The 25,912-nt window shown below is 31.1% G+C and overlaps 4 protein-coding genes across 5 annotated transcripts in view; 2 read left to right on the top strand and 2 right to left on the bottom strand.

Annotated features, from left to right (window-relative positions):
* Positions 1 to 303: 303 nt before the first annotated feature.
* Positions 304 to 3,226, bottom strand: LOC134680878 (protein adenylyltransferase SelO, mitochondrial-like). Its single transcript, XM_063540157.1, has 2 exons — positions 2,549 to 3,226; positions 304 to 1,400 (listed from the first exon to the last, which is right to left on the bottom strand). Exons 1-2 carry the CDS (start codon positions 3,171 to 3,173, stop codon positions 310 to 312), a joined length of 1,716 nt encoding a protein of 571 aa, XP_063396227.1. The 5' UTR covers positions 3,174 to 3,226; the 3' UTR covers positions 304 to 309.
* Positions 3,227 to 3,364: 138 nt separating this feature from the next.
* LOC134680881 (bolA-like protein 2) lies at positions 3,365 to 5,260 on the top strand. Its single transcript, XM_063540159.1, has 3 exons — positions 3,365 to 3,529; positions 4,365 to 4,459; positions 5,049 to 5,260. Exons 1-3 carry the CDS (start codon positions 3,467 to 3,469, stop codon positions 5,149 to 5,151), a joined length of 261 nt encoding a protein of 86 aa, XP_063396229.1. The 5' UTR covers positions 3,365 to 3,466; the 3' UTR covers positions 5,152 to 5,260.
* Positions 5,261 to 9,217: 3,957 nt separating this feature from the next.
* Positions 9,218 to 13,722, bottom strand: LOC134680880 (dynein regulatory complex protein 10-like). The gene is made up of 4 exons (XM_063540158.1): positions 12,652 to 13,722; positions 11,821 to 12,054; positions 10,524 to 10,595; positions 9,218 to 9,749 (listed from the first exon to the last, which is right to left on the bottom strand). Exons 1-4 carry the CDS (start codon positions 13,582 to 13,584, stop codon positions 9,480 to 9,482), a joined length of 1,509 nt encoding a protein of 502 aa, XP_063396228.1. The 5' UTR covers positions 13,585 to 13,722; the 3' UTR covers positions 9,218 to 9,479.
* Positions 13,723 to 14,046: 324 nt separating this feature from the next.
* Positions 14,047 to 25,912, top strand: part of LOC134680877 (two pore channel protein 1-like) — a 41,542-nt gene continuing 29,676 nt past the window's right edge. For both annotated transcript variants that reach the window (XM_063540155.1, XM_063540156.1), the window contains exons 1-8: positions 14,047 to 14,149; positions 16,237 to 16,607; positions 17,175 to 17,288; positions 17,591 to 17,721; positions 20,843 to 20,931; positions 21,508 to 21,542; positions 22,309 to 22,367; positions 22,995 to 23,094. In XM_063540155.1, the coding sequence (XP_063396225.1) occupies positions 14,089 to 14,149; positions 16,237 to 16,607; positions 17,175 to 17,288; positions 17,591 to 17,721; positions 20,843 to 20,931; positions 21,508 to 21,542; positions 22,309 to 22,367; positions 22,995 to 23,094 (960 nt within the window). In that variant the 5' untranslated portion in view covers positions 14,047 to 14,088. The remainder of the gene's footprint in view (positions 14,150 to 16,236; positions 16,608 to 17,174; positions 17,289 to 17,590; positions 17,722 to 20,842; positions 20,932 to 21,507; positions 21,543 to 22,308; positions 22,368 to 22,994; positions 23,095 to 25,912) is intronic.

Here is a 25,912-nt window from a genome sequence, read left to right as displayed (position 1 = left end):
GTATTGGCTTCTGAGTTACCATGAGCATCCTGTATGTCTTTAAGCCTAGGTAAAGGAAAATTAGTTGACCCACTAGAAGGGTTGACGGCTCTATCGTCTACACAAAATCTTAATTTCCCAATTTTCATCATAAATTGATATTTCAAGTCTTAGACTTTGTTGTTGCAGATAAAGTCCGGGTTATGATGCATATCAATTATATTTTAATATAACACCAGTTTTAAACAAGACTGATGGAATATATATACATGTAACGAATAAGATAGTAAGATACATGGCAAATTAAAAAAAAACACCAAACAATATGTATTATGAAGAACAGCTGACTTTTAATTGTTTTGACCATTCTGGAGGAGGTGATGCAAATCCTAAAGCCTCAGCTTCATCTTGGTATTCATATGGTCTCTCTAATATCTTCGAAACTCGGTTTAAATATGTGAAATCGTTTCTCTCAACCTTTTCTATTACACTTTGTGCTATCCAGTTTCTAAGTATATATCGTGGGTTTGTATTTAGCATTATTTCTTGACGTTCGTCTTCAGATTTTTGTTCTTTAAAAGATCGTTCTTTGTACATGGATATCCATTCTGTATACCATTTATGCTTTGATAATTTGTTCAATGCCCAATAGAACTTAGTGATACCATAATCATTCAATTTGTCGATAGGTAACTCTCCAAGTTGTCTAAATGTCATAGTGAAATCTGACTTAGTATCCGACATCATTTTTAACAAAACGGCTATCAGTTGCTCATCGTCTTCAATATTCTTAATATCAAACGTCAAACCTAACTTTTTAAGAAACAATTTCAAAAATTTTGTTTTATAAATATCAATATACCCGTTTAGAATTTCACCAGCTTGTTTCTTTTGCTTCTGTGTTAATAATGGTTCCAACGCTGCTCTAAGTTTATTAAGATTAAAGAAACCAACATCAGGTTGCTTCTCGTAACTATAGCGACCTTCGTCGTCTGAAGTATTTGGGACAAAGTCTGGGTTATAGTCCTCCATGAATCCAAAAGGACCGTAGTCTATGGTTATAGAAAGAAGGCTGAAATTATCGGTATTACATACACCGTGTGTGAATCCCACTGATTGCCATAGAACAATCATATTTGCTGTTTCTTCAACTACTGTAGACAAGAACTCAAGGTATCGGTCAGCGCTAGTTACATTTATAGTTTTAAAATAATGTGAAATAACAAAATCTGTGAGATTCTTTAAGAGTTCGAACTCTTTAGAATCGGCGAGTATCTCTAATGACCCGATTCTAAACCACGATTCGGCTAATCTCAGAACAATTGCGCCGCGTTCAGTTCGACGATGACCATCATAAAACATGTCGCGCACTACTGGATCATCGCTCACCAACAAAGATGCAGCTCTGCTTGTTGGAATTCCTAAAATAGATACAAAAAGGACTTCTTAATGTCAATTTAACTTGCAAATTTAAATTACAGTTTGGAAGTAATGAATGGTGGTCCGTGGACGGACGAACATATTAACTGAACAGCCCGAGAACTTTGAAGCATAATATATATATAAAAAAAAGTATATTTCAATTTCATATCAATAACCAGTCATTTTAATAAGAACGCACATCAACATGCATGTGAACATTGAAACATTTCCAAAGACCATTGACATTACTAGGATACGGGAACTTAAAGTCTGCTATCAACTAAAATACAGGGGTGCCTATGCACCAGCAAACCAAATGACAACTGTTCAGAAAACAGAACACCTTCAAAAACACCATCTAATAAGGAAAACTTTGCTTTCGTAGATGAAAAATGTCAAATTCTCCTTACAAACTGAAAAGCTGAATTCATAGTTGTAAATGTAACTATAGAAAAAAAACCAGTAGAAATAACCATGTTTAAAATTTGACATTTGATCATCGTAAGTATGCAAATCCACTGATGCATTTAAATTATTGATTATATGATAAAACGGTACACGTGCATATAACAGGAACTTCAAAGACACCTGGCACTTAGTCATAGTTACTAAATATGAACAACATAGAAATATAACATTTAATAAGTCACAGGAAGTTGAAAAACAACAGTTTATATATATATATATATGTTTTTCTGACACAAAAAAAATGAATGATTGGTTAACCATGCTTATTGTTGCGTACTTAACCTACAGTTCAAAATATCTAAGCATATTTAAGACTAGAACAATTTAAACAATATTAAGTAGGCACAAATCTGGCGTGCTCATATACAATGAGGATATATTGGATATGCATGATAAGGCAGACATGTTGCCGTGCAACAGGTCATCTAGTGACCCCACATAGCGTACATGAGCTTGCAAGCTGCCTACACGACCGAGGCATCAAATTTAACATCTTAATTGCAACTAGATGCCAGGTCACTAATAACATAATCGTTTGGGTGTTGTATGAGAAAACATAGGATGGGATGGTATCATGATAGGCAAATGATGACAGCTAGAGCCTAGACCCTTCATTTTGACGCTTGAAATGCATTCCATAGTTATCTGAGAATTGCCACAATATATCATGGTCACTTACCAAGATAAAACATGGCCTCACTGCAGAGAAATTCTCTCACAGATGATCGTATCACAGCCCGGCCATCACCACGTCTTGAATATGGAGTCAAACCAGACCCTTTCAGTTGAAGTTCGTATCGCTCTCCACGTTGGTTGACATATTCTCCGATCATAACAGCACGACCATCCCCTAGTTGTCCAGACCAATATCCAAACTGATGGCCTCCATATCTGTGGGACAGCGGGGTTGTCAGCAATTTGTCACCACCTGCGAATGCCACGAAATCACTTGTCAATGCAACGGTTGGGTCCAAGTCCAAAATGTTACTTAAAACAGAATTTGACACTGCTGCTAATTGAACATTAGACTTCAAAGGAATCGGTTTTACGGCTGAAAATACACAGTCAGAAACTCTTCTTACATAGTTCCTAGTCTCCTTTTCTATAGGAAACGATTGTTGTAGAAGTTGCTTCTTTGCAAGATTCCAGTCAGCAAAGTTCGCGTGTACTTTTAAATGTAAATGACAAGTGTCATACTTTATAAACTTTTCTAGCAGGCTGATGTTGTCACACGCCAACTCGTTGCTTGTTTTTATGGTATTTGAAATAGCTAATAGTGTTAAAAACTGGAACACGTATTTCATAGCTACATGTATGTTTGTTTATAGTTGAGATTTACTTGAAATTCTACCATCATGGAAATGCCCTGAGACGATTTTTTAGATATGCCAGATCATGAAACTTTGCTATTTTCGAATTGATTTTTTTTTTTTTTTTAAATAAAACCAATGATTGTGTAGAAGACTATTGAATTCAAATTTTAGCAAACATCCCAATATTTGTTGACATAAAATGCCAAACAACGAAAGATAGTATTCTTAAATAATTCAGTCAATACAAGAGAGATAACTCTACAGGAAAATTAACATGGTTAAAAATGGCAATTACTTGTAGTCAGCTTGAAGACAAATTTAGATCCCAGCTTGGCGCCACACATGTTGTGAGTATTGTACAGTAAATACATGTAACAACTAAAGTCAGAAACACTTGTCATTGCAGAAATGTTTTTATATATAAAATATCCACTATGTAAAGTGTACTAGTAAAAAGGCAGGACAGAGATTATAACTAAAAAAATGCAGGACAAAATTTTTCATCCTAGCCCCCCATAAAAATCAAATGGTAGCTCCCTTAATTTCTAATCACACAGTCATTTCAGGCTTGACCAAATTTTACAAGATCATTCACACGTTCATATCAATCTTTCTCATTCTGCTCGCTCTGATTATTATTTATAGCTATTTATGTTTGAGTAACTTTAAAAGAACTCCAGGTACAAATGAAATCAACAGCTTTCCCTTCGGCTTATTTTCTGAATATATGCATCTCAAATACAAGTGTCATTATCATTAGTGGTAACTTTCAAACCACAAACCATAAGTACAAATAAAGTATAAGAACATGCTATACTATTATTTATTTAGTCTATATGTTATTTTTTTCATTTTTTTTTGTCACTTCAACTTATTATTTAGCACACATATTCATTGTGTTGTGAAATGTGTAATATATACAGTGATATGTGTGCCATATTACAGTTTTAACCCTGATTTGTGGTTCACCAATCATAGACACATCATGATCATATTCAACATGTTCAAGATTGTGTGTCCAAGGCATTATGATGTTCTTGGACATATTTCATTCTTGTTTAAACGATGTTATTGGTCTTATTGTTATGCATAAAATATTCCAAAATGTTGTGAAGTAGGTTATCTACAGATTTGATATTACTGAAAACACTGAAAAGTAACTAGTTTCCTTTCAATCTGCAGGATGTTGTGGACATGTCTGATGGCTGTGGGTCGAAGTTCAAAGCTATAATTGTATCACCTCAATTTGAAGGCAAACCATTATTACAAAGACACAGGTAATTGGTCATGTTGAAATAGATATGAAGAACAGAAATAACTGGATGAGGTGTAATTATTATATATATTCATCATATATAAGAAGATGTGATATGAGTTCCAATTAACCAACTCAATCTCCATCCAAGTCACAATTTATAAAAATGAAAATCGTCAAAACTAGCTTATAGAAGTAGCATTTAGTTATTCATGTAGAACAAAATTGAGATGAAAATAATATGTTTCTGTTTCAGTAATTAACTTAATAACTCCCATTACAATTGAAATTTAAACATTCTAGTTTTTTTGTGTATATTTTGGAGATGTGCACCTCAAATACAAGAGTCATTATCATTAAAATGGCCTTTCATTATACTACAAACCATTAGACACTACTCACTTTTAATATGTGTTTTCCATCAAGACCAAAAGGTAGTTACTATAAAATAATAAATGAATTCACAGTAATGCAGTTATTATTCCATTGTGTAGTTTAATTGAAATATGTATTGTTGGGACAAGGCCTGACTTCAACATTAAGAAATGTCTGACCACATTGTTTTTTGCATATAATGCATTATTGACATATGATATTGCTTTTATTTCCAGATTAGTTAACTCAACCATTGAAGAAGAAATGAAAATCATACATGCATTTGAAATGAAAACTTGGACACCTGAGCAGTATGAAAAACAGAAGAATAATGTTTGATGAAAATACATGTATATATCGGGACTCCTTAGCTATGACAGCTCCAAGATTGACATTTATTAGATGGCAGTTACGAAAAACTTAGAAATAAATATTCAACTACAAATGTTTTACAAATTGTCATTTCAGTCATAATCCCTAATTAATTCACAACAAGAAAAGTTTCAAGACTAAATGCAGTAAAATAATTTGCTTGTTCTAAATCTTGAATTTGCATCTATAGTGGATTTTAAATTTGGTTGAATATCATAAGAGTACATGTAACAATGCATTTAATTAGTCATGTTAGAGAGGGTTTTGAAGTTCAGATATAAAGGAAGTTAATAATTCAGCTATGAAGATCTAGTTACTTTACACATGAAGAACAGTAATGCAATTCAAAACTTATTTTACAGTGAAGGCTGGTGGTTGTTTGTCACTTTTAAATACAAATGTAGTCCAACAACCGACAAAGTCAAAAGGGACATTAGGTTTCCACTCTGTCAACAATTTTCCACTTTTTTTTGTCTGTGCTTAATTGAAGATATTGATTTGATATTTGGTATAGAGTTTTATCATGAAAAGATACACATCAAGTTAAAATTTGGTTCTGGTCTGATGATTTTGTGCAGAGTTGATTGGATATTTGGTTTATAGTTTAATCATGACTGATATATTTTGAATTTTGTTTGGTTCCAAGGATATTTTTTTGAAGAGTTTATATAGTCCCAGGATGGAGAAAATTCAGGCATGTAATCAGTTTTTTCTCACATTTTTTATCTTGATTTGATATTTGTTTTATAGTTACACCGTCATCACCATGACAAGTTGGCATTTTGTTCCAGTACAATGAACTTTTAGACTATAGGCTGAGAGGAATATGCAATACTCTCAGAATGGTTGTACAACTGTTTCTTTGTATATTTGACATATTGCAGATCAGTGTTATCTCCCATTAGTAACAAGTAATAATACTGACTCACATGGAAACACTGTTTGCATCATTTGTTCATTTGCCTTTTAGACACTAAGTCACATGTGATGAACAAGGAAAAAAGTGTACACAACTATAGTCTATAAATGGTTGGTATACCATTGGAATGTTGTTGAATGCATTTCTACACAGATACTTTTGCATAGGTACTAACGTCTGTAGTACTGGAAATCTACTTCTAATATTCAGTACTATTTTGTTACTCTAAAATTATTGTAATATATAGGTACCTGTATTTGACAGTACTTGATTTTTACTTGAAAGTACAACATATTTTTGGTTACAACATTACATATTCAGCATTTTGATAGTATGTCTATTTCACTTAAAATTATGATTTTCAAACATGGAATATTGTGATCGCTTTTGGTATTATTTCTGTACAAAAATTTTAAGTACAAATCAAGTACTGTAAAATACAGGTATATAAATCATACAATAATTTTAAAGTAGAAGAATAGTACTAAATATCAAAAGTAAATTTTCAGTACTATATATTTTAAGTACAAAAATAGTACCTATATAAAATTGGCTGTGTACCCCATATTTTTTGCTCAACTGTAACATACTTGCATTTAATTAACTTTAATAAACTTGAATTAAGGTTATCATCTGACATGGTCACTGATTTATTGAAAGGAAGTTTAGGTCAGGTGAACCCTGTCTGGTGAGCATGTATTCTTTGCAAGTATTACATTTACCAAACATAGTAATCATATTACTCAACACAAGTAAATATTTTACATACAATCTACATGTATAATTGTATCACCTCAATTTGAAAAGACCGAAAAAGAAACATTTTTAAAAGTAGTAACTGAACTTTTTTGTGCTAATCAGATGTACATGTAAAGCAATCTTCACCAATCATTTAATATGAATCTTGAAAATGAGGCAAAAGACAAAGGACATAAGACATACTAGAACTATGTTTTATATAAATAAGGTATCTGCATCAAGATCAAGGGAGACAAATGTTAAAACTGAAAATATTAAGTATTTCAGTGGCAATAGCTTAATAATTGGTTTACAGATTTTTCTATTTATTTGAGTGTTAAATCTTGCTCCGATCAATATTGTAAATTCATTTTTTATGTAAGCAACATTAGTTCTAATACATTTCAAGGGAAATCACTTCAAAACAAATCAGAAGATAACCATCAAATTTTCAGGGTCAATACATGTTGTTGAAAAAGGGGTTCATTAAGTTTAAGGGGAGATAACTGAGCAGCCTAATGTTACTTTATTTTTTTGGTTTATAGTTTAATCATGACTGATATATTTTGAATTTTGTTTGGTTCCAAGGATATTTTTTTGAAGAGTTCATATAGTCCCAGGATGGAGAAAATTCAGGCATGTAATCAGTTTTTTCTCACATTTTTTATCTTGATTTGATATTTGTTTTATAGTTACACCGTCATCACCATGACAAGTTGGCATTTTGTTCCAGTACAATGAACTTTTAGACTATAGGCTGAGAGGAATATGCAATACTCTCAGAATGGTTGTACAACTGTTTCTTTGTATATTTGACATATTGCAGATCAGTGTTATCTCCCATTAGTAACAAGTAATAATACTGACTCACATGGAAACACTGTTTGCATCATTTGTTCATTTGCATTTTAGACACTAAGTCACATGTGATGACCAAGGAAAAAAGTGTACACAACTATAGTCTATAAATGGTTGGTATACCATTGGAATGTTGTTGAATGCATTTCTACACAGATACTTTTGCATAGGTACTAACGTCTGTAGTACTGGAAATCTACTTCTAATATTCAGTACTATTTTGTTACTCTAAAATTATTGTAATATATAGGTACCTGTATTTGACAGTACTTGATTTTTACTTGAAAGTACAACATATTTTTGGTTACAACATTACATATTCAGCATTTTGATAGTATGTCTATTTCACTTAAAATTATGATTTTCAAACATGGAATATTGTGATCGCTTTTGGTATTATTTCTGTACAAAAATTTTAAGTACAAATCAAGTACTGTAAAATACAGTTATATAAATCATACAATAATTTTAAAGTAGAAGAATAGTACTAAATATCAAAAGTAAATTTTCAGTACTATATATTTTAAGTACAAAAATAGTACATATGTAAAATTGGCTGTGTACCCCATATTTTTTGCTCAACTGTAACATACTTGCATTTAATTAACTTTAATAAACTTGAATTAAGGTTATCATCTGACATGGTCACTGATTTATTGAAAGGAAGTTTAGGTCAGGTGAACCCTGTCTGGTGAGCATGTATTCTTTGCAAGTATTACATTTACCAAACATAGTAATCATATTACTCAACACAAGTAAATATTTTACATACAATCTACATGTATAATTGTATCACCTCAATTTGAAAAGACCAAAAAAAGAAACATTTTTAAAAGTAGTAACTGAACTTTTTTGTGCTAATCAGATGTACATGTAAAGCAATCTTCACCAATCATTTAATATGAATCTTGAAAATGAGGCAAAAGACAAAGGACATAAGACATACTAGAACTATGTTTTATATAAATAAGGTATCTGCATCAAGATCAAGGGAGACAAATGTTAAAACTGAAAATATTTAGTATTTCAGTGGCAATAGCTTAAAAATTGGTTTACAGATTTTTCTATTTATTTGAGTGTTAAATCTTGCTCCGATCAATATTGTAAATTCATTTTTTATGTAAGCAACATTAGTTCAAGGGAAATCACTTCAAAACAAATCAGAAGATAACCATCAAATTTTCAGGGTCAATACATGTTGTTGAAAAAGGGATTCATTAAGTTTAAGGGGAGATAACTGAGCAGCCTAATGTTACTTTATTTGTATTATAGTCCCAATAGCAGAATCAATTATTAGTAATAGTTCATTCAAAGAAAACATATATTTTTATCAATCTATAAGCAATTATAAAAAAGAAGGTGTGATAGGATTGCCAATGAGACAACTATCCACAAAAGACCAAAATGACACAGACATTAACAACTATTTTAAAGTGACCGTACGGCCTTCCATAAGGCTTTTAAGAACAAGACTGAGACTTCGATTTAAGAGATTTGGAAAAGAAATAAAAAACTAAATTTAATTATTACAATTTTATGTGTTCATCACATTTCATAAGTGTACATAAAAAAGCTCCCATAGATATATTTACAGATTTGAAGAGCACTGATTCTTAGTAGAAATTACATGAAATAAAATCAAGGTATTAGAATACTGGGACAATAAATATTCATTAGGTAACTGTAATAATCTATCAATGAAATTGTATTGTTACTCTTTCATTCAATTTATAATTCTTGAAAAGTTTTCAAAAACATAAACATTCTCTTTTTTTCGTGTCTATTTCTTTCCTTTCTTGCCACCTCCTTTCTTCTTCCTTGCTTTAAGTGCTTTACGGACTTTGAATGATCTCCAGAAAGCTTGGATTGTAGTGGCAGCTTTAACCATAAGAGCCATCTCACGCTCAGCAGCTTCACGTTTCTCACGAGCCAGTCTCCTCTCTTCCTGAATTTGGTCGTATTCAGCTGACATAGTTTTGAATCTTTCTTCTACTTCATCCAACTGTTTCTTCTGAGCATTATATGCTGCTTCTATTTCTTCATATTCCTCCTGAAACATAAGTATAAAATAAGAATGAGTTGATGTAAATTCTCCCTTTTCACTAGTACTGTCACAAAAATTGTAGGATGAAAATGATTCTCATTACAATTATCACAGTTCTTGTCCATTCGTTTTTGATGTGTTTTGTTATTTGGTTTTGCCATGTGATTATGGACTTTCGACTAGATTTTCCTCTATAAAGTTCTGTATTTTTGTGATTTTACTTTTTATCAGTATAGTTTGATTATCAGTATAAATTGATGAAAGCGTTTTCAATATACAGTTGGATTTTATTGTAGTCTTTATACATACTTTCAAATTGGAAATATAAGAATCAGCTATATTCATTTATTTTATAGTAACTAAGAATTTGGCCATGAAAATAAAATGTTGCAGTATGTAAAGAAAATGCCACACATAAAGTAGATTATATTGCAATCTGATCTAGTGTCTAAGCTACTCCTATAAGACTCTCTTTTACTTTCGATGTAAATCAAGCCTTAAAATTATTGTTGCAGACTTAAGCGAAAATTTACCGATGAGAAAGTTTAATGTTGTTAAGTTTTCATTAAGAACTTAGGACTATTCTACTTGATATTTAAGAATTTTATAAGAGTTCATATGTGTTATTTATCCATTTATAATATATCTCTACATTGCTTTGAAATGCAGTTCATCTTTTCCATGCAATCTTCAGCACTCTACTTAATAGCAGTTAGGTGAATGTAATGTGTTATTATTAAATCCAATTTTAATTTGTGTGTGATATTTCACTGAAATTACCTGTCTCTCATTCATTTCACCATCATATTTCTGAATTAAACCTTCAACTTGTGACTCCACCTTAAACTTCATCTGTAAAATATAAAATAATGCTACTGTAGTTTAAGAAATTTGTGATATACAAGCAATGCAATCGAGTACCAATTCATTGTTCTCTGTCTGGCATACTTATTTTTGGTTTATATCTTTGACCAGGCTGATATTCATTTTTCTTCGTTTCATGCGTAATTATATATGTTTATCATTGCTACAGGATTTGATCTACAGTGCCGAGTGGCCTTTGTTTACATCCACTATCTTTCATTCTTTGTTTTCAAATCGATTGTAAATGTCTCATAATTATAAGTAATCATATACCACATCTTCATACATGTAATTTTAATTCAGAATTCAACATCATGTGAAATCTTAATATATGTAATTTTTTCAATGATAAAAACAAATAAATTTATTATACTGTTTGCATACTGTACAGGGTTCTCGTTTAGATGCGTATACGTGTCATGGACGCATGGAAATCGAGCTGGACGCGTCATTTTTTAAACCCATGAGTCCCTGGGACGTGTCCTGATTGTATCCCCTGAGTCCCAGAAACATCGTTTTGCCTAGAAGATTAATGATATGACATTGTTTTGACAAGAAACTAAACCGGAAGTCAATGTCAAAACATCGATGTGATGCGTAGATCAATATTTTTGATGGCTGATAGATTTATAATTTACATACATTTAATTTACATTGTCTGCATGGTTGAACAAGCCAATGTACGGCGATCATGAGACATTTCTCAAATTGAAAAGTAAAAATTCTTTGCAAACTATTTTTTAATACAAATGCTTGACTGTACCTTAAATGAAGTGAATATAAATCCAAACTAAATTATGAAAAGCAGAATAATCCAGAAAATAAATGAATCGCTTGACCACATGGTTTGTTTTGTTATTTTAAAAATGACATTAGCATGTATACATGTATATGTATGATACATATACATGTATACATACTAATGTCATTTTTAAAATTGTTACACTATATATTTTACACAAAAATTGAATATTAAATGACAGTGATTTTTTCTAAATGTATATATTTATATAAATACATATAGACCTGTAGTATTTAGTCAATAGAAATAATGTACATTGTAGATACAAAATAAAATGTGATCAACATATTATCTATATTTTACATTGTGTATTTGAGATTATGTCTCACTTACATTTACCTGACATCTCATTTTATTCACAGTCAATACAAACAAGATTTTTGAGATAGAACTTCAATATATAATAATTACCCTTCTTAGATCTTGTTCTTTTTCTCTATGCTCCAATACAAGGTTTTGAAGCTGGGTTTTTAGTTGTACAATTTCATTCTGAAGCCTTTGTACTTTTCCTTCATGGTTCTTTTTATCAGCTGATTCTTGTTTATCCTGTTCATTCTTAATCCTTCCTATATTTTCTTTGGAAAAGTTTATTATTTGTTGTAACTCGGTCTGTAGCTTCTTGATCACATCATTTTTCTTCTTCATCTAAAAAACAAAGAATCTTTATACTCACATGTTTAAAAGAAATAATTCGGTATCTATAATTAACAGATATGTCATATTAAATTCATACATGTACATATGTCATAAACATTCATTGACATTTACTACATGTACAATGTATATAAAATGTGCAATAAATAGAACTTCTTGTCAATCTGTATAAATTACTAAAAGTAATGACAATAAAAAATTGATACTTTTTACAATTCTTTGCTTTTGCTTTTTTTGCTACAAGCAGATTTCCATATATTCTTGATGTTTGTGAGTTTGTTGTTTTTATACGCAATTTAATATGTGGTGAGGTGACATTAAAGATTCATGATCATACATTTGTACATTATGTACATGTATTCATGGTAGTTGAAAGTCAATATAATTAAATGTTTCCCTTTTTAGGTTCTAGTTGTAAATTTTAAACTTCATTACGAAGCAAGCAAGGCAACTGCAAATTATGGTAGAATTTGAAATACAACAATTCCATGCTCTTGTATAAAACTGAGTTACTATTATCTAACATCATATTCATGTTGGTGTCAACAGAATTTGCCAAGTCTAACAAGATTTATTTAAATATTATACCTCCTCTTCTTTATCTGCAACTGCAGCATCAAGTTCCTCTTCCATCTTTGCAATGATAGTAGCATTGTTTCTCTCTCTTTCTGAAACTTCCTGAATGTAAGCCATTCGCTCTTTCTCTTCTTCAGGTGTTGTTAACAGTTTGTTCAATAAGATATCTCTCAAATCATTCATGTAAGATAGAAGCTGTGTACTCTCTTTAGGTCGTGCATGAAAGTGGGTCTTAACAGAATTAAATGCACTCCCATTTATCTGAAATTGTCTAAGAATGTTTTTACATGAGGAACTAAGTTGCTGAGCTACCAGACTCAAACTACGCATTGTACGTTCTGTTTGGCTGTCAAAACTAGCAACAGAAGGATTAGATCTTCGGCTGCTTGCACTGCTACCTCTAGATGGAGGCTTGTTAACAGGACTCTGTGGGGGACTTTGGCCTCCATAATTTGAATCTTGATCTTCGTCATCTTCAGCAGTAGGTTGAGTTTCATTCATCTCATTTTGTTGATCTTGTGATGCTTCACTTCTGACAGAACTTGCGGATCGTATTCTATTCCTTTGCATTTGCCTATCAAGCTGTTCTTTGATCTCATTGTAACTACCGATTATAATACTGTGGTTTTCTAACAAGGTGCAGAGTTCTATCCCAAAGCTAATTCTAAATCTGTCCAAATTTTCAAGAATATATGGGATCATTGAGGAAATTTCTATTCTTTGTATTGTGTCCTCAAATACTGACATCACTCGCTGTGCTTCAACTGTTGCTATTTTTTTTCTTGCAGGTTCTAATGCCCTCGCTGGATCTAAACGAAGCCTGTTTCTTATTTTCCCTGGTCCTCCCTTTTGAGGGGGTACGGGAACTGTTAGTTTCATGTTTAAAATTGGTTCTGTGGCAACTGAACCTGTTAATGTTTGTGTTCGCATTGCTGTGGTGGCCATTTTCGCACAATATAACGGCGATAACAGCGTTTACAATAGGCTTATATGTATATAATTCCAAATTTACATCGTCAACATTACCAATTCACTGTTTATCGGTCTTGCAGCCGCATTACATTGGATTTGTTTAATACGCATTCCCTAGTAACAAATAGTACTTCTACAATTTCTGTGTCTCTCTTTTTGAATAGCGTAAATCTACAAAATACTTTAATGAAATGAAAAAAAGAGTTTAATTAAAAGAAAAAAAGGAAAGATTTTAGTCTTCTTAGGAAATAAAGCAAAAAATGTTGCTCATGATTTTATTAAGTTGTCATGGAACTACTTTTAAGCGGAAATAACCTTTGTTCGGAATATTTTTAGAATACACATGATACTAGACTGGTTCTCTGTCCTTTATCTGTTTGGCTTTGACACCCGTATGTTGCAAGGGAGAGGACCAGCCTAACATGATACATTCGCAATCCTCTATACTTATCATTGATTATCGAAAATGAAAACAATATGGCGGGTAATATTGAAAGTCCCCTTTTAATCAGAAATGAAAATGGATTTTCACCCTCAGGTATTTTTTATTTATGTGCATCTCTTTTTGAAACACTAAAGATTGACTTTTTTATACTGGCCTGTGACATTGTTTTCTAATTGCTACATTGAAAAAATAGTGTTGTGAAAAGATAGTGAGATAATAGTTTATTTTTGAGAAGATAACAAGGGTTAAATTAGTCCAAATGAACCAGTGATAAATAAAACCTCATAAGTTGGAAATTACACTTCCATGATCCGAAGAAAATACCACACTAGTCAATAATGCTTAACCATGAAAGCAAATTTACCAAATTTTGAGAAAATCGATTTGGCAGGTAAGATTTAATACACCTTATTGCAATTTGTCCAACATTACTGGATATCACACAGGATCCCGTAAAATTTTGACATAAAGCAAAATATCTGATGCCACAATGGAAGAGTGATTGTTTTTTTGCGTCTAAAGTTCAAACAGCCGGGATTAGCGAAAAGGTGTATAAATGCAAATTCTGGTCTTTTTTGGGTTTCGCATAATGCCCAGATGTCAGCGTCGTTCAACACCACAAAAAAGGAAGGTTGAGATTCATTATGGGGATGATGGTCCCAATCGTTTAGAAATAAGGGGCCCAAATCAAGCATTTTTCTAGTTTCAAAATAATTTCTAGTGTGTAAGTATTTCGATTGCTCTGAAATTGTACCATAATGTTTAATACCACAAGTAGAAGGTTGGAATTTATTTTGGGGGGTTATGGTGCCAACAATTTAGAAACTTGAGTGTAAAAAAAGGGGCCAAAACAAGTATTTTTGTGGTTTCAGGGCAATAACTTGTGTTTACATTTTAAGTGTATGGATCTCTCTGAAATCGTACTGTACAAGGTTCCATACTACAAAGGAAAGGCTGGGATTGAGTTTCGGGGTATATGCACCATTTGGAATTCCCAAAAATGGAGGAGGGGGGTTCTCTATTTTTTGTTAAAAGTTCATATTTTTTTTTAAATTTTTTAAATTTTATATAAATTTTTGAAAAGTTTCAAGAAGAAATCTTCAATTGCACAGGGTTGCACGATAAATTTGTAAGATCCTTGACCACAGTTATTTAGTGTCAGAAACCTAAATTATGTCAAAAAGGAGAAGGTTTGGTAAGGACTCATTTTGGCCTCAAATTTCAGTTTCATCTGACGAAAGATTTTAACCACGATCGGACTCGAGCTCAATTATATAAAATCTCTCAAATATGCCAAAAAACGTCACTTTTCAGATGGTTTTTGTCAAATATGAAAGTGACCGCATCCGTGTTCATCCACAACCTTTATATATGTTATGTATTATCATAAAATACAATTACATTTCAATATATTAAGGATGAACACGAATGAGACCACTTTCATTTTACACGGAAACCGTCTAAAATTTAACTAAAATGATAGAATTTGGAAGATTTCGGTAATTTTTAGCATGACTTAATGGTGCTACAACGCGATATATGTGCATTGTATTGTAAAAAATAGCCTATATTTATGTAGCAGAAGCATTCAACTGTCCTATAAATAACTAAAAGTTTACATTTTAACAATTTTGTAAAACTTATATTTTGGGGCCAAAAAGAGGTCTTATAGGACCTACTCCTTTGATCAAAATCCAAATTCAGACATTCAGATGATTCTCAAGCTTGAATTTTGTGTCTAAATTTGCCCCAACTGTTCAGGAATGAACCTCTAATGTCATTTCAGGCTTTTTTCAGCAAAGCATTTTATTAACACTTAATGTGTTTCCGTTTGTAAATAATAGACTGGTTTTGAACTTTTTTTTAAACAATAGGCTCTTGTCCATGCAAAGCAAAGCATGATAACTTTATATAGAAACCTTTGAACCATTTTAATGAAATAACTATTCATATCAAAAAGATGTTAAAAAAAAATGACATTATGCTCAAATACATTTACTTTTCTGCTAGCACTTCATATATAGCACTTAATAAAAAGTATGATTCTTTTAAGGTATAAGCAACTTGTTTAAATGGAAATTTTATTACAGGACATTATGCAGTTGGCTTTTAGACTATTTAGATATTAATCATTAGTAATTAATGATATTATTTATTTTGGTTTTTAATGTCTATTTTAGATGAAGACCAATATGATGTTCCATCAAACAGAATACACAGTAATGGTGACTCTATTTATGATGTAAACAATGCTTTTGGATCTTCACATCAGATTATGGAGGGCCAGGGTACTCCATACCATGCCATCACTAGACGACATAAACAGTATAAAACTTGGGAACTGAATTACCAAGAGGCAGCTATATATCTGCAGGAAGGGGAAAACAATGATAAATACAGTACACATCCCAGAGACTTCAATGCTTTGCCAGCATATAAAATTGCTCACAAGAAAATTTTCTATGCTTTAGACTTATTTGCAGCACTGCTGGTGATGGGATTAGCTGCCTGTGAACGACCAGCAGTGCCATTTTTAACTCTCCCTGTAGGGGTAAGTTACCATGTAAATTTTAATGTCTCCTTATTATTTACTAATTATAAGGTTAAAGTAAATTCAACAAACATTTTCAACAAGTTCTGGTCTTTTGATCATATGAATTTCCAGCAAGATTATGGTATTCAGACCCAAAAATCAACCAATCAAAGTACTGGATTTGGTATTTGGAGCACAAATTTTGTACTCCAAGAACTGATATGTTTTATGACCAAGGTTTGATCAACAACAGACTGAAACTTATACAATGTATATTAAAAAAACAAAACAATTCTGTATTCATCTACTAAACATATTTTGGTAAAAAAAGTTTTACACAACTCGTCTAAACTCATGTGATTTAGAGCTTGATATAAGCTACATTCACTTGTCTTTTGTTGAATACTTCATGTGAAAAAACTATTGATGTCATTTTGGTTTGGTTGTGTTGGTGGTCTCTGCTTTATACTCACAACTAGATACTTTTGATCTCACTTTATGAAATACTTTTGTGCAATGATGAAAAATGTACAGTTAAGATAAGAATGCAATATGCCCAAGTTTTGTATTACATGTATTTTACAGGTTCATGGATCATTGGAATTGTTTGGACTTTTGATATTAGCGCTAGAATTAGGAATACGGATGAAGTGGTTAGGATTCAGAACATTCATAAAACATAAGAGAACTCTTATAAAGGTATGAAGATTTATTAATGATTGCTAATGTTTCAACAGATTTATATTTTTATAGCTAAAGTTAAATAACGATATAGAACATTAAAAAAAAAATTATGTGTTTTCTTACAGACCATTTCCTGTGGATTGAGCAAAAATTGTAATTTCCGGTATTTATATGTTGTCATTTTTCCAAACTACAGCCAATTTTTACTTCATTGAGTACAACAATTCCTTGAGCAGTTTATTATAATTCAAATTTCTTATGTAAAATTTTAAATAAAATGTGAATCTTATAAATAGATTTGATGTAATCTTTTTCAGAGTTGTACCTTAATCATAGTGTTTATAGAGACTATAGTAGTGATTATACGACAGCATAACCATTTTAGAGTGACAAGATCACTGAGGCCATTGTTTCTAATAGATACATACTACTGCAGGGGGGTCAGAAGGTATGTATTACACTATGTAGACTTTTCAAGGCAGATTACTCTTCTCCACATCATGGTTCATTTTGTTTAGTGCATGATATTTAAAAAATTTCAAATCAGAGTTTGGTTCTAATATGGACCATAATTTGCTATTAGGCTCCGTTTCCTATAACTATAGAAAAGTGATAAAATGTGAATTACTGTAAGAAAAGTTGTAACTACATCTAAAGATGCCATTATTTTAATCAACATACAAGTGAATGCTACTCTTCCCTAGAAAAAAAATTGAAATATACGAAGTTCAAAGATTCTACAACCGTATTTTTGTGTCGTTTCTCGCGTTACTTTTTGCTTCCGAAGAGCATAACGCTGACTGATTTATAGATAATCTTCACCGGCAAATTCGTAACTTTTGCTTTCAAATAACAAAGAACATCGACCAATAAGAATAGTGAGAAGAAAATGCTGAGAACTATAAGTATTTATGTAGCAGATGTAAGAACAGTGGCGTGACTTTTGTGTCCGATTTTGTAACGCAAATTTAAGATGATGTAATCTGCTTTGTTGTAAAAGAATTCTTAAAAACAATATGCAAATATGCACTCTCGAGAGATGTTCAAACAGGTAAATCAGAGATGATTGACATTCTTGTTTTGATCTTCGTAATAATTAAGTAAGAAAATGACGTTATCGTTATGCGTTACATTTCACACGAAACAGAAGTCCAGTTATTTATTAAAATTGTTTTTGTCCTTAAGTTCTAATCATTTCCGGTCATACGTGAAACATGTGACTAACATGTGATCACGCCCTTACAGCCGGACATACGATATAGTAGTTCTAAACATTGTTTTTGTTTCCAACGGGATGTTAGCAAACATAATCTGTAGACTTGTTTCGACTTGTTTAAAAAAGGAAAATACAATTTTCAAAGAGATTGCGTCGGGGGTCTATTATTTTTCCTATGTGCATAATGTTACATACGATCTTGTGTGAAAATAAATGCCCAATGACTTGACAAAATCGATTTCAGATTTGACCGACGTTTAAACACACTACGTTTCCCAATAACGATGTAAAGGGTCCTTGGAAAATTCAATCGAAATTACGTCTCTTATCATGGTGCTGATGTTCGTTGGATTTATTTTGCTTCAGCAGTAAATATTACTGGATATTTTAGGTGAATAAAGATAATTAAATGAAAAATGCATGTTAATATACCGTTACACTTGGAATGTACAAAGTTGGTAACTTTGTCACAATTTTTAATTAATTTTTTTTATTCATGTTCTGCAAACACTTTTCAGAAACGCAATAAACTTGTCAAAGGAAAAGTAAACTTTTACCAGGCATGACTTGAAAGGAAGTACTTTATTGATTTTAGCCCACTAAAGTAGGTTAAAATGTGGAAACCATGTAGATGGTGTACAGGTCACAAATATCACATGGTGCCTATTTTAAAGATTTTAATTCCAAGTTAAAAGTTTTTTTCTTTACTGGATTTAAAGAATTTTACATTGCCAATGATTTGGAATAAATTTTATATAACTGGAATTTCAAAACCAAATATAAATATATTTTTTTGGCCAAAACATCAAGATACAACGATTATGGTATCCTGTATCAATGAAGAAAATATGGAAAATTCTGAATAAATTGTACTAATTGTTTTCAAAACAAGCACATATTTAGGAGTTTTATAATACTGTTACATTTAAGATGGATTTTAAGAAAAAGTATACTGTTCAGATTATTTTAAGCAGATTTTGCAATAAAATAAAACTAAAAAAATGCTTTCGGTTTCTTATGGTTTCCTGTCATGTTTAAAAAAAACTTTAATATAACATTGAAAATAGATTTTAAATATTAACATGAAGCAAGTAACACTAGTAATGGTGTTTATTTATGCCTTTAGAATTATATTGTGCAAAATAATGAAAAAAAGATTGGTTTCCTGTTTGTTTTCCTGTAATGTAAACGGTGAATCAAAATGTATTAATTTTTTCTCGAAAAACTCAATTGTTCCATTCATACTATTCTAACACCAACACAACCCACAAAATAAAAGTTAAAATTTTAGAACTTATAAAAAAGGATACAAAAAAAAACAAAGGCCAAATACCAAATTATGGTCCATATACAAAGTGACTAACAGCCATATAACTTGGGTTTAAAAATTTATTATTTTCCTATTTCACAGCTGCAAAATTAAGAAAGAAAAAAAAAAGTAAGATTTTCCAGTCCTTCTTCCCATAGAGAACAGTTATTTTTAAAGATTTTACATTAACTTCAAGTGTTTTTGATCAGTGCAACAATATACCCATTCAGAAACACTTAAGAATTTAAAATACTTGAGTTTTTCTTGAGTGACAGGAAGCAACTTGTTACTAAAGAATGTTGATTACATTTAAACTAAGATAAAATGATGTAATGGCTAAGTGTTAAATCAAGTTCAAGGATTTTCAGTTAAATTTACATTCTAGGGCTCTTATAATTTAATATTTCAAAATATTCCTATAGATTGTATAGTTTGTGTCTCCTGTTTTATGAAATTCACATTGTCAGATGGGCCTTTTTGTTCACCTTTTCTCATCAGTTGGTGTCTTTTGTTCGTTGTCAGCCATTTTTACTACAAATTTCCCTCTGAAACTAAACGAACCAAACTTGGCCACAATCATCAGTAGAATCTAGGCCACTGTGGCTTAAATTATACCAAAAGGGAGAAAATGCAAATAATGTATGTATTTTGAAAACTTTGTAGATTGAGAAAATATGGTCAAGCTCTTCCTACTCTCTCTTTTGACCCAAATTGTCAATCTGACAAATGTTTATAGGATTTCTTGCCCTGAAATATTGTTTTTATTTTCCTCCCCAATTTTTGGCGTTTTTAGCTGTTATCTTTGAAAAAAAATCCTTTGAAGAAGAGGAGAAATTTTAAAAACTTAACACCGTACAGTATTTTTACCCATATCTAACATTCTACCTATAATGTTGAACACTGATTGGTTGACAAAAATTGCCACTTTTACCCCTTATTTAACAAATAATTTATGTAAGTCTTTATTACCTGTTTAACCTAGGTGTCCTGTTCATATTCTCGACTTACAAATGACTTAACATCTGAAATTATATTTATTTGCAGAACATTTCGACAGATTTTACAGTCCATGCCACCTATCATAGACATGTTGTTATTATTACTGTTTTTTATGTTGATATTTTCTATATTAGGTAAGCTCTATATTACATATGTAGCCTAGGTCAAACTTTTGCACTCTATTTGATTAGATACTTTATTTAAAATTATCTGATTGAAATTTCAAAGTGAGACATAAGTACAGAAGCAGAAACAATGTCAAAACAATGAATAAACAACGGAATATTAAGTAGAGGTGATCTGTGGTATGCTTGCCAATGAGACATCTTTTTACAAGAGACTAAATGATGTGATAGAAGCAGCAAATCTGTGCATAGGTCAAAATCAAGGCATACATGTATATATGTGATATATTCTTTTTAAAAAAAAAAAAAAACATTTCAAATTTTGATTTAATTTTCATAGATAATATAACTGTTGTGTAAATATTTTATAACTTGACAATGAAAGTTTATAAATCAAATGTGAAAGTAATTAGAATGTGTGAGGTGATGGTTAAGGAAAAAAAAGTAATCTTACACATTGCTTTTGACAGTAGAAAATAAACAGAGACCAATGGTATTAAATAAACAAAATATTATTCATTCTTTAAGTAATGATATGAAAATCAATGTAAATGTTATTATTATATACATGTTGTTTAATTGTAGGGTTTTATTTATTTTCTGGGATTCATGGGGATGCAGTAAGTATGAATATTTGTTTTAAAATATGAAAATAAAAAGTTATAAATGTCAAGCATCCAAAGCTTTTTGGGGATTTACCTTCATGGGGAATGCTCAAAGACAAATATTTGCAAGCCAAGGATGTATATAGGAACCTTAATGGTTATATAATCAAAAAGGACCTAAACAAATAACCAAATCCATCAAAGATCAACTGTGCCTGACACTTATGTATTAAAGATCATTTAAGTATATACTGTTCATTTTAATTGTATAGACTAATTTGATTTAAAGTTGAAGAGTAATTCATTAAAAATGCATATCATTGCAAATTAGTAGCGCTTTGTATCTACAATTAAAATTTATATTGTCAAATTTAAAATGATTACTTGTATGGCATTCAACAATGAGCAAAACCCACACCACTTAGTCAGCTAGCTATAAAATGCATTAAAAAGGCAAATTTATAATGCATACAATTCAAACTTCAAGGAACAATGAACTTTAGACTCAATTTATCTTGATCAGAGAATTTATTTACTTATATATTTGAGTTTTACAGATCATTATGCTGAGGAAATTCTGGCATGAATGATATAAAAAAAAGATTATCACAATATTTGGTATATATGCCAAAATTTCAGTAACCCTTGTCACACATTGAGTATATAAAATTTAATACATGTATCATGAAAAAATACATGAAATGCAACATTCTGTAATGGAAATATTGATTCAAGATCTGTTTATGACAATTACAAAATTGTTTGTTATTTTCTATTTCAGTACTTTGCCACACTACAAGACAGTTTTATAAGTCTGTTTGTTCTTTTGACTACAGCAAAGTAAGTTTGTTAGTGATAGAAAAGTAAGGAGATTTAAAGGCATACTGTTTTGAATTGTTTAGTATTTTAGAATAGTAGTCTTATTACAATTACTTAAAAAATTGTTCTCAAGTATCAAACTAAGTGCAATAGAAATATTTTATGAAAATACAATACATACTTATACATTATACCAAAAATATCGTGCTTGTAGTTACTTTTCAATTTTATTTCACAATATTTGTGCAGGCAGTTTCTAAGTGTTCTTGATGATGGATCGCCATTGTCTTATTTGCCTTGTATGTCAGACACATTATCTGATCATGTCACACATTACAATGGAATTATTTTACAAACTAAAGGTTCAAAGACATTGTCAGTTCTACTAACAAATATATTCCTCATTCTTTTCTCAGATACTTTTCAAAAGAATGACTTCAAATTAGGTCAGCTGTTTGACTGTAATGATTTGTAACGTTTGAACACTTTTTGAACCTATCAGACCACATGATATTCCTGTTTTCTGACACTTATGATTGTGAGTGGGGGGGTAGTTAAATACAATTGTTTTTACCCTTAATTACATTTAGGTTTTAATGAAAATAGGTGTCTTGTGATCTTCATACTATTTATTGGTTTTATTTTCAGTTATCCAGATGTAATGATGCCAGCTTATGCCAGTTCCAGATACTACAGTATTTTCTACATTATATACCTGTCTTTAGAACTTTATTTTATAATGAATCTGGTGAGTTACAAGAAGGGGAGATAATTTACTCGCTCTTTTTACCTTCCGTGGTTCATGTGTACTAGAGACTTATTCCATTTGTAATGGATGTTTTGGGTAGAAGGGTCTTCAAAAACACCCCACAGGCAAGCTCCTTTTTTTAAGTAGTATTGCATACATCAAAAAGTAATCAAAAGGCAAAATCAAAATCTTTAACACATCAAACAAATGGATAAAGACTCATATTCCTGACTTTGTACAGGTATATCCTTATGTAGAAAATGGTCGATTAATCCTGGTTTTATAGCTAGCTTAAGGGCATACGATACAGTTTTGATCCTGTATTTACAAGTTCATGAAAATTTGCATATAGGCTATTTTTTACCCGATTAAATCAAATATGTAATAAAAAATATACCTTCATGTGCTACTTTTTGAGTAAAATGAGGTCGAAATTTTGTATATTTTGCTCAAAAGTCAGATTTGTGGCCGTATTTTCTTTTTCGAAAGAAAGACATAACTTTTTTAGCTCACCTGGCCCAAAGGGCCAAGTGAGCTTTTCTCATCACTTTGCGTCCGTCGTCCGTCGTCGTCGTCCGTCGTCGTCCTGCGTTAACTTTTACAAAAATCTTCTCCTCTGAAACTACTGGGCCAAATTAAACCAAACTTAGCCACAATCATCATTAATGTATCTAGTTTAAAATTTGTGTTTTTTTACCCGGCCAACCAACCAAGATGGCCGCCATGGCTATAAATAGAACATAGGGGTAAAATGCAGTTTTTGGCTTATAACTCAAAAACCAAAGCATTTAGAGCAAATCTGACATGGGGTAAAATTGTTTATCAGGTGAAGATCTATCTGCTCTGAAATTTTCAGATGAATCAGACAACCCGTTGTTGGGTTGCTGCCCCTGAATTGGTAATTTTAAGGAAATTTTACTGTTTTTGGTCATTATCTTGAATATTATTATAGATGGAGATAAACTGTAAACAGCAATAATGTTCAGCAAAGTAAGATTTACAAATATGTCAACATGACCAAATTGGTCAGTTGACCCCTTTAGGAGTTATTGCCCTTTATAGTCAATTTTTAACCTTTTTTCGTAAATTTCCATATCTTTTACAAAAATCTTCTCCTCTGAAACTACTGGGCCAAATTAAACCAAAATTAGCAACAATCAACATTGATGTATCTAGTTTAAAATTTGTGTTTTTTTACCCGGCCAACCAACCAAGATGGCCGCCATGGCTAAAAATAGAACATAGGGGTAAAATGCAGTTTTTGGCTTATATCTCAAAAACCAAAGCATTTAGAGCAAATCTGACAAGGGGCAAAATTGTTTATCTGGTCAAAATCTATCTGCCCTGAAATTTTAAGATGAATGGGTCAACTGGTTGTAAGGTTGCTGCCCCTAAATTGGTAATTTTAAGGAAATTTTGCTGTTTTGGGTTATTATCTTGAATATTATTATAGATAGAGATAAACTGTAAACAGCAATAATATAAAGCAATTTAAGACTAAAAAATAGGTCAAAATGACCAAAATGGTCAATTGACCCCCTATGAAGTTATCGTTTTTATAATCAATTTTTAACAATTTTCATAAAATTTGTGAATTTTTACTAACATTTTCCACTGAAACTACACGGACAAGTTCATTATAGATAGAGATGATTGTAAGCAGCAAGAATGTTTAGTAAAGTAAGATGTACAAACACATCAAAATCACCTAAACACAATTTTGTCATGAACTGTCTGCTTCCTTTGTTTAATTCACATATACCAAGGTGAGCGACACAGGCTCTTTAGAGCCTCTAGTTGTTATAAAAGATAAACACAAATTGTTTTTTGTTAAACAATCGGTAATTTCTGTATTTTATAAATAACCTAAAAATTATGCAATTTTTTTATTCAGAAATAACTCAAATTTATCAAATGCTCATGAATTTGGGAAAAAACGTCATTTTTTACTGCATGTTTATCAAAATTAAAAAAAATCCTCTATTTACAGTTTTATCAAATTTGGGTCACATAATCTCCCTGCAAAATGAAATAAAATGCCGTTTTGAAAAATAGGGGTCCATGAACTCGTTTAAAAATTAAATCAGTTTGAATGATAAAAATCAGTCGAAAAATGCATCTTTTCCCGATATGACGCAGTTTGACGTCGCGAAAATTACAAATTACGTTAGCAACATCATGACCTTCCCTGTAACTGTATCGTATGCCCTTAAAGGACACAGAACCATAAATGACCCAAGAACGGTGTTCATAAATAAACCTTATCGTCCTATCTACAACTTTCCAAAGTTGGACTATCATAATGGAATAGCTCTGATGAAGATATTTAAATATGAATAACAAAGTGAATAATATAAATCATGAAATACAAAATAATGGTGTTTTATAAGAAAAATTCTCAGTTTTATTTAAGGAATGACTGTAATATTTTTTCTGTCTATGAAGAAATAACATAAAAAAATGTGGTGCACACTGAATAACACGTGTAACGGGTTATTTTAAGTGTGCACCACATTTTTTATGTTATTTCGAATAGGCAGAAAAAATATAACAGTCATTTCTTATAATTTAATTCATAATTCCATTTCAAACCGGAGTAAATCATGAAAAAACGTCGATGGCGTCACGGTCACATGACAAAATTATGTTTATGTGCTGATGAACAAAACAACGTCAGCCAAACAGAAGACATGTTACATCCAAAAAGAACTGTAAATAACTTAAATAAAGGTTCATTTTAATTCATTATAAAATGTTTCTTTTTGTAATTTTATTTTTGTGTAAGAATTAACATAAGCATATTTTGTATTAAGCCCAG

Source organism: Mytilus trossulus, chromosome 8 (assembly GCF_036588685.1).
Source record: "Mytilus trossulus isolate FHL-02 chromosome 8, PNRI_Mtr1.1.1.hap1, whole genome shotgun sequence".
NCBI classification, from domain to species: Eukaryota; Metazoa; Mollusca; class Bivalvia; order Mytilida; family Mytilidae; genus Mytilus; species Mytilus trossulus.
The sequence above is the reverse complement of the archived record's forward strand: the minus strand, read 5'-3'. Positions and strand labels throughout refer to the sequence as shown.

Coding starts and splice junctions, on each gene's coding strand:
- LOC134680878 (XM_063540157.1), bottom strand. CDS start 3,173: ATGAAATACGTGTTCCAGTTTTTAACACTATTAGCTATTTCAAATACC. Junction 1,401..2,548: donor TGAGGCCATGTTTTATCTTG/GTAAGTGACCAT, acceptor TATCTATTTTAG/GAATTCCAACAAGCAGAGCT.
- LOC134680881 (XM_063540159.1), top strand. CDS start 3,467: ATGGCAATTACTTGTAGTCAGCTTGAAGACAAATTTAGATCCCAGCTT. Junction 3,530..4,364: donor AGCTTGGCGCCACACATGTT/GTGAGTATTGTA, acceptor TTCAATCTGCAG/GATGTTGTGGACATGTCTGA. Junction 4,460..5,048: donor CCATTATTACAAAGACACAG/GTAATTGGTCAT, acceptor TTTTATTTCCAG/ATTAGTTAACTCAACCATTG.
- LOC134680880 (XM_063540158.1), bottom strand. CDS start 13,584: ATGGCCACCACAGCAATGCGAACACAAACATTAACAGGTTCAGTTGCC. Junction 10,596..11,820: donor AAGAACAAGATCTAAGAAGG/GTAATTATTATA, acceptor TATATTTTACAG/ATGAAGTTTAAGGTGGAGTC. Junction 9,750..10,523: donor GTGAAATGAATGAGAGACAG/GTAATTTCAGTG, acceptor CTTATGTTTCAG/GAGGAATATGAAGAAATAGA.